The sequence below is a fragment of the Panthera tigris genome, chromosome X (genome assembly GCF_018350195.1).
Source record: "Panthera tigris isolate Pti1 chromosome X, P.tigris_Pti1_mat1.1, whole genome shotgun sequence".
NCBI classification, from domain to species: domain Eukaryota; kingdom Metazoa; phylum Chordata; class Mammalia; order Carnivora; family Felidae; genus Panthera; species Panthera tigris.
In genome coordinates, this window is record NC_056677.1 from 106401894 (window position 1) to 106414000 (window position 12107).

The window sequence follows — 12107 nt, forward strand, 5'->3', positions numbered from 1 at the left end:
TAGTCCACTGTAGATTCTTGAACAAGTAAAAAATACAATTGAAACATTACTCTGAGAAGAATGTTGTTATGATTATCAACAGAGTAAAATGATCAAAGGAGATATCACAAGAGCTAACAAAGTGAATGGTGGTACAGATGGGGAGAAAACAAGGAATCTGAAAGTAACTCCAAAGAAAATATTAATAACCTTTGTTGACTGATTAGATACAGAGAAATTAGGAGAGAGGAAGAAAGCATATGGCTTCGAAGTTTCAAGGCTGAGTGGCAGTGTGAAATGACGAGTTAGTTTTGTCATCCAGTATTGTGTTAATGATGGGGTGTATTAGGCAAGGGGTCTGAGCCAAGGGAAGTGTATTTGGTCGTTGTCTGCTTAGAGATGACCTGGAGGGGGTGCAAAGGAAGAGCAAAGGTCTGAGCTTTGAGGATTTGTCCGACGATTTCGGTGGTGGAAGGAAGAAGAGGAAGGGGAGAACATCTGAGAGGTAGAATTAACCAACACGGCGCGTTCTAACTGTAATAAGGATTTTTTTTACTGGATGATGTGGGTCCTATTGGCCCAACACATTTGAGTTTTCCCACAGGTATGGCTGTGTTTTGTTTCTGTGGCAATCTTCAAAATCCACAGAACAATTCTGGTGTCACAGGCAGCATTTAAAACGCACTCCTCTCTGGACCTGGTAGAGACGCCCCCGTCCGTCGGTCTCTCGCTGCAGTTCCGCAGGTTGGCCGCAGGGGGCGAAATCTGCGGCGGCCTGGAAAACTGACGGGGGCGCAAGGCGCCGCTCTCTCTCGGGTCAGGCTCTCGGTTCTCGGCTCGGCTCCCGGCTCCCGGCTCCCGGCGCCCGGCGCCCGGTGCCCTGCGCGGAGCTGTTCCTCAAACAGCGCGCAGCCAAGGGCGGTGGGATCCGCCCGCAGTCCGCAGCCCCACTGAGCCCGGAGGCCGCCGGGATGGAGCCGCCGCTCCCGGTCGGAGCCCAGCCCCTTGCCGTATCCACCAGAGGGAAGGGGGAGGGGAGGCCGCGCAGGGCGGGAGGGGCGGGGGTCGGAGGGACTGCGGAACGCGGCAGAGGGGTGGGTGGTCGGTCGGACTCAGAGGCAGAGCCGAGCCGAGGAGGGGGGCCGGCGCGGGAGGCGATGCCTTGGGCACCCAGGAGGGCGGGCAGAGGGGCGGGAGCCTCCCTCCACCCCGCACCGCGCCACCCCTCCCCGGCCGCGCTTCTGGAGGAGACCCTTGACTGTCGCCCACATACTGTTGAGGGTATGGAGATGAAGGGTGCTCTCCGGGAGCCCTGCTTCCTGACGCTAGCCCAAAGGAACGGGCAATATGAGTAAGTAACCACCTGATTCCCACGGAGGAGGGGAGCCTGCCATTACCTCCTAACCCCAAACCGCGACAAGCCGCCCACTCTCCGTCCACTGAGGCAGCGTGGGCAACAGGTTCAGGCCCAGGTGTGAAGTGTGAGTGCTGTAGCCATGGGGCTTTATCCCCAACTCTCAAGCCGCTAGGTCGCTCCTGGCAGTGTGGCTCAGTGGAAGGACTCAACAGGCGGGCGTTGAAGCAGGAAGCCTGGGTTTTTAGTTCCTGCCTCTGCAACTGGCATGTGTTGTGTAATCTTGGGCAAGTCAACAATGATTTCTGGGCCTTGGTGTCCTCATCGGTCAAATGAAAACATTAACTGCCTTACCTTATAGACTTTGAAGTTGCAACTGGTGGAATAATAAATAAATGCAAAAGTGGTTTGCAAAAAGTAAAAGTGTTAATAGAAGAGCTGCATTGTTAACCTTACAGAAGTGCCTTTTCTTAACGCATTCAACTGGTTCCTCCTGTCTCCCTACTCCTTTATTTCACTTGCTTGCAGGCATATTCATTAATTCAGTAATGGTTTAGTGTAAGCCAGTAACTGCCTCACTTATTGACTTGACTGTTAGAAAAAGTAACGAAACGTGTAGAAATATAAACAGCATTTGGCAGTGTATCAGTGTGTGTTACTTTCCATTCTGCCTTGCATATATAGGAGCTCAGTAAATACTGTTGACTGATTGAATAAAAGATTATTTTGATAAGCTATCACTATAGCTGCTGATCTCACTCCCTTTCCACTAATGCCTCATCTTAAAAGTATCCATGGTGACCATTACATACATAGCATAGGCCCTATCGCTCTGTGCCCAATTCACCTCCCTTGGTTCTTCTGTTGGTTTCTTGACATCAGAGTTTAAAAATCGGTGATTTTTAAATCCTGCTTTCTCCCAACATTGGATTTGGCCTAAAAACAGTTTTTCTCGGTCCCTGCTTTTAGATCTTACAGACTCAGTCTGGGTCTATGCTGTCGAATTTACACAGAAGAAATTCCCACTGACCTAGCCTGCCCTTTTCTTGAGACTCTTGCTGCCACTCTAACTGGACAACAGCAGGGCCTATGAAGTAGTTCTTCCTTAGGTCCTGCTTGGTCAGTTCTGTTGATATGGTAAATTGATGTTATTTTCCCCAGATTTCATCAAACACTGAAAGACCAGTTGAATAGTAAATTCAACAGAAGAGTGAATTGAAAAGCAGAATACCACTGCCACTTCCAAAGGCTAGAATGGGGTGGAGAGATGTGACCCTTGAATAAATCAGTAAATTTTTTACATCTTGGTTTCCTCTTCTGTGAAAACAATGTTTTGAGGATTAAATAAAATAGCTACATTGTTGAGATGACCACAGCCTCAGATATGGTTCCTTGGTTTGATAGGGTTGGAGCTCTAGTTAGCTAATAGGGGAGTGAGCAGCTGGCCTTGAGATGAATGCCTCATTCTATCTTGCCTCATGTGGTAGAAGAACTGGTAAACTCGGAGTGATAGCTCTGACTATTTGTGTCCTCTCCACAAAGAAATGAAAGTTTTGTGTTCCATATCTGTTTGAGTTAAGGGGGTATAGCAACAACTGAGACTTAATTGGCTTGGTGTGTGCCAGGTACTCTTCTGAGCACTTTCCATGAATTAGTTCATTTAACCCTCATGTCAGGGTTACTGTGAAATTGTGATATTATCACCATCACCCCCATTTTCTAGATACAGAAATTGAGGCACAGAGAGATTAAGTCACTTGTTCATAGTTAGGAAGTAGCATACCCGAGATCTGAACACATGTAACATTTCAGAATGACACCATTTGAGAAGTTTCTTTTGAAATCATTTATTGGAGATACCGAGTATTGTCATACCATCTATAATCCTCACATTCTTGTCTCATGGGTACCTTCTCTGACTTGGGCTCTTCTCACAACTTTTTTCCTTTGGTCTTTTTATTCTAGAACTTGAAGTCTGTTTTAGTATTTAGTACTGTAGTTCCTGCTGTCAACCTGCTGTCAATAGGAGAAATTTAGTTGAGAGAGTAAAATTACAATTGAAAATAAGGGTTTTTTTCAAGGAGAATGGATTATGATGCAACCTGTTGTTTCATCTTTAACCTTCCTTGAACAAATCAAAGTATTTCCTAGAGTAATGCTGAGTCTGCATTCACAATTTGTTACTCTTTTCTGTTTGACAACACTCAAGTTCTGATTTCCATTGTTTTGTCATACACCTATTATTTTTCATCTTTCTGTTCTGAAAGTAATGATTACATTTAGGAAGAATTTTTAAAAAAAAATTTTAAGTAGGCTCCATGCCCAATATGGAGCTTGAACTCATGACCCTGAGACCAAGAGTCGTATGCTCTACTGACTGAGCCAGCCATGAACTCCAGAAGAATTTTTATACTTATTCTTAACCCTATTCTTGCTACAATTTATTTAGTGACTAACACATGGTAGATATTGTGGAATTGACTTAAATTCCAAGTTGATCTTTGTTTTGTGATGGATTTTTTGGGGGAAGGTTGCATTTTTAAATTGAGATATAATTGACATATATTAGTTTCAAGTGCACAGCACAATGATTCAATATTTGTATATATTGTGAAATGACCACAGTAAGTCTCCTTAACATCCATCACCATACATAGTTACAGATCTTTTTCTTGTGATGAGAACTTTTGAGATCTACTCTCTTAGCACCTTTCAAATATACAGTACAGTATTATTGATTGTAGTCACCATGCTATACATTATATCCCCATGACTTATTTATTTTATAACTGGAAGTTTGAGCCTTTTGACCCCCTCCATCCATTTCACCTACCCCCCCCCCCCACCTCTAACAACCACCTATCCTCTGTATCTATGATTTTGGTTTTTTGGTTTTGTTTTGTTTTTAGATTTTACATATAAGTGAGATCATATGATATTTGTCTTTTTCTACCTTATTTCACTTAGAATAATGCCCTCAAGGTCCATCTATGTTGTCCCTTTTGTGAGGGCTTTTAACAGTACAACCTAGTTCAAGCTTTAACTGCTAATATCAAACACTGTCTTTTTAGTCATTTCTTGGAGATTGTATTGGTTTGTGTTCATTTTCCCCAAAGTAAGCTCTTCCTCCTTCACTCTTGCTTTTTATCTAGTTTCTGATCTCCATCTGGGTTTATAGGACTCTGCTTGACTCATGAATTTTGCACATTGAAAGGAGCCTGCCCCATATTCCCTTAGTCACCTTAAAATATGAACCCCTACAGATTAGGTATGCAGAATCAGAGCAGAAAGACAGCATTAATACTTTTATTTCCCTTAGTTCTATCTGAGCAATTCCTCTCCCCATGTGATCTCCTTTAAAGTTAATACATTTGAAAAAAATTCAAAAAGCTAAAACAAGCCCCTGAAAAGACATCAAACTAGAAATAAAACCCTTCAAAACAATGACATTTTTTAATGTCAGGTTGAACAAATTATATTTAGAAATTTATCTCTGTTTATAGCTTAGTGAAACTGGTTCATTGATTCAACCAATATTTATTGAGCATCTCTTAGGCAGGAGGCAAACTGAATATGATAGCGTCTTTGTTTTCAAGGAGCTCAAATTAATGAAAGAAATAAATATAACTGCAATGAAGGGTGTAAATGCTCTAGTAGAGGGGCAAACAAAGGGGACCAGGGTACTGCTTCTGCTTGGGGGAATTAGGAAAAGCTGCAAAGAGGAGGTGATATTTGAGCTGGGTCTCGGAAAGAATAGAAGAGTGTTCCTGGCAAAAAGAACCACCTAAAGACTGCTTGATTTGGGGAAGCTAGGAGATGTTCAGAATGGTCGTTTTACCAGTAGGTCATACCTTGATCCTGGGCCACTAAGGATAAGCAGTAAATGAAAATTAATATTTCAGGAGTACCTAGGAATTTAGAAGTCTTTCATTTCATACTGGGAGGCCAAATCAGTTATGTTTACCTAGAAATACCAGCATGAAGTTGGAAACCATAGTAAAAACACAAGGAATATAAGGCACTGGTTGTGATATCTGCTGCCTTGGTCACGGGTTATGTTAACTGATCCGGCTGGCTGGGCACCTCTTCTTACTTCTCTATGAACCTGTATAGTCGTTTGAAGAGATAGAGCCATTCTTTGGTAAAAGCCAGAGGAATATAATCTGAAAGTTAATTTATGAAATTTCTAATTCACTTATTCAGCAAACTTGAGTGACTGCTATGTGTCAAGCACTGTGATAGTTGCTAGAAATACTATGGTGAAAATGCAATCATAAGTCTGTCCTCATGGCATTCACACCTAGCTATTCTTTGCTCTAGTATACATACTCTGAAGGTATATGCACTATAATCCTTGCTTTTGAGATTGTAAGCTGTTTTTAGGACATAAACTATTATATATTCTTTATGGCATAGGACAGTGTAGGTATTCAGATATTGATCGTCACTAACATTCTCTTAGATCTCAAGTGATATCTCACTGTCATGATGCCCAGATCCAGGGAATATATGAGATATAGTAAGTAATATGAGATATAGTAAGTCTAATAAATATGGACCAGATTTGTGTAACAACACAGCAGTATATTTTGTTGTTAAATGTTTGGGTTTTTCAGTAAAGCCATTCGTTGATGCCTTCTTCTGTTTCCTAGGTTAATAATCCAGTTGCGCGAGAAGGAACAGCATGTTCAAGATATCATTCCTATAAATAGCCACTTTAGATGTGTTCAAGGTACTAGCTTTAATTGCCTAGCTAGTTTTACAATGTTTTTCCTTAGTCGTTCTTGCATTGTCTAATACCATACATATTTAAATATGTCACTGCACATAAAATGAAATGTATTAGTCTTTGCATAAAGTGATAACATTACTAAGCTACCATTGAGAACATGGTAAATACTTTGTCTATGAGTGCTGAAGGGCTATACTGAAATATGTATACAGACTCACCTGCTTCCCTGGCTGGGTGTTAGAGATGTATGTAGTCTCTTACGTATGTAGGTAGTCTTTTATGCTTATGGACTTCTATGTGGATTTAAATGACATTCTTGGTTTAACAAACACACTGCTCATTGTAAAGTATCAAGGTCACTGGATTCACACCCATTCAGTACTTTCTCCCCACACTGTTTGAAGTTAAAACATTTGGCAACATGCCTTACCAGATTTTAATACCTTACACTCAATTGTGCTGATTCTCAGACCTTGATGTTGGTGAATCATACTCCAAAGAGGACATATTTGGCTTCGTGCCCTCAAATTTGGGGACAGAGAACAGAAAATCTGTTGTTTCATCTGCTACAATGAGACTCAAAATTTGGGAGGTTTGTGTGGGAAGTGTTGCTTCTGTCGTCTCACATTGCTGTAGAAGGAAAATTGATTACTAGAGAACAAACGCATTATGTTTCCAGTGGGTTCATTGGCTTTGTCAGAAAGAAACATTCTGTATCAGCTGTAGCTTCTTGAAAAACTTGAATCTTACCTTGCATGGATTCTTTTTTAAACTACACTGAACTTTTTTTATCACAGAAGTAATATGTATACTGTAGAAAGTTTGGAAAGAACAGAAAAGTATACAGAAAATAAGTACATTCCCATCCTTCAGGAACAAACACATAACATTTTCCCTTTTTTTTTTTTTTTTACACATGTAACTTTCAGGGTGGGCAGAACTCACACTATATGTAGTTTTTTGTCTGTTCTGCATGCCATCGTATTATGAGTGCTTTTCCATGCTATAAATAGGTAGAGTACTATTCCATTTTATGAATAGCCTATAATGTAAGTATTCCCGTGTTTGACATTTGAGTTATTTTTTGCTAGTTTAAATAGTAATGTGATGAATATCTCTGTACCTAAATCTTCTTGCACATCTCGTATTAGGATTTATTCCTGTAAGTAGAAATACTAAGTGGGTATGACTTTTTAAGACAACATTGTATTGAGAATTAAAAACAACAGTCTCCACATTGTGTAGAAGAATGAAATAGCCGTTTAGCCTGCCCTGTGTGAGAGTTACATGTTGAACAAGGCACTTGCCTGCCATAGTAAGTTGCTGTGGTCACTTTACTTTTCATGGTGTAGTACCCTTTATTACATACCTAGCCCTTTAAAGAGGAGAAAAACTAAAGAACACAACTTTAGGTTTTCGCATCCTATTAACCCTCTACCTTTTTTTTTTTTTTTTTTTTTTTAATTTTTTTTTTCAACATTTTTTATTTATTTTTGGGACAGAGAGAGACAGAGCATGAATGGGGGAGGGGCAGAGAGAGAGGGAGACACAGAATCGGAAACAGGCTCCAGGCTCCGAGCCATCAGCCCAGAGCCTGACGCGGGGCTCGAACTCACGGACCGCGAGATCGTGACCTGGCTGAAGTCGGACGCTTAACCGACTGCGCCACCCAGGCGCCCCAACCCTCTACCTTTTTGTACTACTTCTATAGTCTCTTTAACTCTCTTTCTCTTAGTATTGTTTTTAATAAGAAATATAAGGTAGATTGTTAGGTTGGAATCTAAGAAAATATGTGTGAGCACACATAGTCGTTCCCCATAACAAATCTAGAATGGCTACCTCCTTGAGTTTTCACATCCTTTGTTTCCCAGCCTGTGCATCCATTTTGATAAGTCTATAAATACTTGGGTTTCAAGGAATTAAAGTTACTGAAGAACAGTGGAGAACTTAAAGTACTATGTCCTGATTCACTATTGTCTATTGATTCATCATGCTAGTAAGGATATTGAGGCTATTTTTTAATATTAGACTACTTAGTTCCTTACCGTAGCTTCTGTAGTAACTGAATAATGCAGCCAAATATACAATCTGGGCTTCTGAAAGAGCTAGAAAAGGCTGAGGCTACTCCATCTGGCCAAGGTAGATCCAGACTAATCCTAAGGAGTCAGTACCTAGAGTTCAACTAGCCAGGAGGGTCTTACAGGTGCTGTTGGCCAAATCCAGGGAAGTCCCAGAGGAAGAGATGGGTTGGATCTAGACACTGGAGCTAAGGAAAGAAGTTCAGGACAGCCGGGGGAGGGGAGAAAACCGAGCTCTGAACTCCAGAGACTGTGCTTTGCCCTGTTTTATACTTCCTTGTTGGGTGTGGTAGACCCGACCCAGGTATTAAATTGTAGCCTGAAGGTCAAGAACTGAAGGTATTCTCTGATCCTAAACGTGGCAAAGGCTGAAGAAAGGAGATTGCTGGAAGTTTTCAGAGACTAGGTCCAAGTTAAAATAATTCACTTCTGGGCCTTTGGGGTCACTTCCTTGACTTTTTATAAGAATTATCTAGAGACACCTGGCTGGCATAGTTGGTAGAGCATGTGACTCTTGATCTCAGTGTTTTAAATTGAAGCCCCGTGTTGGGTGTAGAGATTACTTAAAAATAAAATCTTAAAAAAAAAGAATAAATGACACAGATTATATTAAAGTCAGTATGTTTTGGTTGAGGGGAATTAAACTCCCCTTCACTTGAATTAACGTGTTCTTATATTGCCTACTATTGTCATTGCTTGATTTGCTTTGAGTTGTTCCATTCAGTTATTTGTTTAGTTTTCTTTTAGTTGAATTGCTCATAATCTTTAGAACCTAGTGCTACCAAAATCCATTTTTAAAAATGCTAAACAAAAAAAACAAAGGATTTGTAAAATGTATTGTAGACCTAGGAGTGGTGATTGAGAGAAGCAGTTATTTACTTAGGCATGTACTTCTTTTAGTTGTAATGAATGGTTTTCCCTTCCCTAATCTTGTTCTTTCTTCTTTTCCTTCAGAAGCAGAAGAAACTCTTTTGATTGATATAGCTTCAAACAGTGAGTATCTTTCTGAGTGGAGTTGATTTTTGTTCAACAAATATTTAATTGAATACCCACTATATTTAAGACACCTTTTTTGGCACATTTTTATTTTACTGTCTTATTCTGTATTCTTCATTTTCTATTTTTTTTAATGTTTATTTATTTTGGGGGGGGCACACATGAGCCTGAGTGGGGGAGGGGCAGAGAGAGAAAGAGAGAGAGAATATCCCACAAGCAGGCTCTGCTGTGTCAGCACAGAGCCCAACGAGGGGCTCAATCTCACAAAGTGTGACATCTTGACCTGAGCCGAAATCAAGAGTTGGAAGCTTAACTGACTGAGCCACCCAGGCGCCTCTATTCTTCATTTTCTTAAGGCAGCCATGTGAATTAGCATTGTCCTCCCAAAAACATTTAGGCTAAGCATAAGAAAAAGCAGGTGGCTGGCAAGAATCTTTAACAAGTTGAAAATATGATTTGCTTGTCTAATGCTGAACTTCTTTGAGCCATCAGTATTTTTGCCATCAGTTAAATCATTACTGTGGAATTAAAAATTCCAGAAAGAGCCAGAAAATGTTTAAAGCACATAAGGTTTATGAGTGGTTTTGTTTTTATTTTAACTGCTATTATATTTAAAAAATTTTTCTCACTTTTTAGTTTTGCATATTAAATCATAATTTTTTCCTTTATTCATTTTATCATTTTGGGAGGCTATAGAGTCACTCTCGTACCAGATACCTTGCTTTTCCCAAGCTACCCTTTTTTCCTTAAAATAATTTTGGTCTTTTATTTAACCTCCATCCCCTCAAGGCATCCCTTTATCAGGAAGAACATGATCTTCTCACTGTTTCAGTTCTCTCATTTTTATCTGTTTGAAGCAAATCATCTTGACTTTCTGTGCAAGCTGTTCTCTGTTTATCATCTAATTGTACTGTGTTATGGGGAGGAGACAATGGGCACTTGAATGCTACCTTGACTAGTCTGTGGTTGCTATGGAAAAGAGTTTGTGACCACATAAATGTAAATCAAAGTGGTTGCCTTATCTCCTGGTTGAGTCCTTGGATAGTGGGGCTTAGCCCTTACCTTGGGGCTATGGGTTATACATAACTTTGTTTAGAAACAGTCTCTGTACTTGCCACCATTAATTTGTATTGAACAGTTTAGATAGGCTTTTTCTGGTTTGGGTTTTATTATTCTTTTCATTGGTCATGGAATTTAGAAGTCTTAACGGTTGATTCTGAAAGGCTAAATAAACCCAGCTGCTGACTTCTGCAGGTATCCAAGAGAGCAAATAACTTACTATCTCTGTCTTACTGTGCTTAGAAAGGAGAAGGCAGAAACAACACTAAAAAAGCAAAATTTGAGCAAAGGCATTTCAGCAGTGACTGGCATTGCTGCTGAAATACGATGTTGAAATGTCCTGTTCTTGCTGTAGAAATAGATATTTGATCTAAGGCTGAAAAAGTTAAACTGAGCTGTGCTTTTTCTTTCATAAACATTTATGGCATTAGTTGTTTTGGCCTTGCCCTCATAGAAATTAGCCATGTGTTGTTCTGTCCAGAGTTCCAGTTACTGGATCACAGCAAGGTAATAGTTCAGTAACCACTTGAATAAAATCCTTTGTTACGTCTGCCCATTTAGTAATATTTGCAGTGAAATAAGATTTTATCATGATCCTTGGGCTTCATACATAAACCTTTAAAGCACACAGTATGTTGCTTGAGGGAGGCCCTGGGTTTGTTTGTAGTCCTGATTTTAATATAAATATGTGTTTTCCCATTATCTGCATGTTGGTATTAAACATTTTAAAATAATTTTTTCTGATTGTAGAGGAAATAGACGTATCTACATTATAAACAATTTGAAGAATTTAGAAAAGTTTAAAGTACCAAATTAAAATTATGCTTCTGCAACCTAGAGATCAGCACTGTAGTTAATATTGTATCTCCTTCCAGTTTTCTATTTCTACTTTTGTATGACTGGAATCTTTAAACAAAATTTTTTTAATGTTTATTTATTTTTGAGAGAGAGAGAGAGAGAGAGACAGAGCATGAGCGGGGGAGGTACAGAGAGGAAGGGAGACACAGAATCCAAAGCAGGCTCCAGGCTCTTAGCTGTCAGCACAGAGCCCTATGTAGGGCTTGAACCCACAGACTGAGATAATGACCTGAGCCAAAGTCGGACGCCCAACCAACTGAGCCACCCAGATGCCCCAATACGATTGGAATCTTTATATGTAGCTTTTATCCTGCATTTTCATTTAATATTATATTGTAACTTTTTTCCATGTCATTTAAAATTATTTAAAAACATGATTTTTAAAGACTAATATTTCACCATAGGTATGTGCCAAATTTTATTGAATTAACTCCTTTACAAAATTAAGACACTGTCAAGGAACATGGTCTGTCATTCTACTTCTTCAGGTCCTCTTTATATTTCTCAGTAACGTTTTGTGTTTTCTTCATATATATCATACATTTGTAGGTTAAGGATTTTATGGTAGATTTTATTTGTTTGAGTGCTGTTGTCAGTGGAATCTTTTTCTAATTGCTTATTTCTATTATATAGAGAAGTTATTGAGTTTTAGATATTTATTTTTTATCTAGCCACTTTATAGAAATATATTTTAAATTTTGGGGGTTCTGTTTATTTTGTTTTTTGGTTTTGATAGACAGCTGTGGTCATCTACAAATAATAATTTTGTCTCCTTTTTAGTAGCTACAACTATTAGTTTTGCTTTGTGTCTCATTATACCAATGAGAATTTTAAGACCAATATTAAATAATGATGATAATCCTTGTTTGGCTCCTATTTTCAGTAAGAAAGACTCAGGTGGTGCTTCATTGTTGAGGACATTATTGCCTGTTGATTTGATAGGGTTTTTTTTAAAAAACCATATTAAGAAATTCCATTTCAAGTTTGTGTGGTTTTTAAGACCATGAATGTGTATTGAATTTTATTAGATGTCTTTACACTATTTGTAGTG

The 12107-nt window shown here is 39.3% G+C and overlaps 1 protein-coding gene across 2 annotated transcripts in view; it reads left to right on the plus strand.

The window, feature by feature from the left end:
* Positions 1 to 1061: 1061 nt before the first annotated feature.
* OCRL (OCRL inositol polyphosphate-5-phosphatase) overlaps positions 1062 to 12107 on the plus strand; it is a 49811-nt gene continuing 38765 nt past the window's right edge. For both annotated transcript variants that reach the window (XM_007085459.3, XM_042973819.1), the window contains exons 1-3: positions 1062 to 1330; positions 5986 to 6065; positions 9098 to 9136. In XM_007085459.3, coding sequence (XP_007085521.2) covers positions 1137 to 1330; positions 5986 to 6065; positions 9098 to 9136 — 313 coding nt within the window. In that variant the 5' untranslated portion in view covers positions 1062 to 1136. The remainder of the gene's footprint in view (positions 1331 to 5985; positions 6066 to 9097; positions 9137 to 12107) is intronic.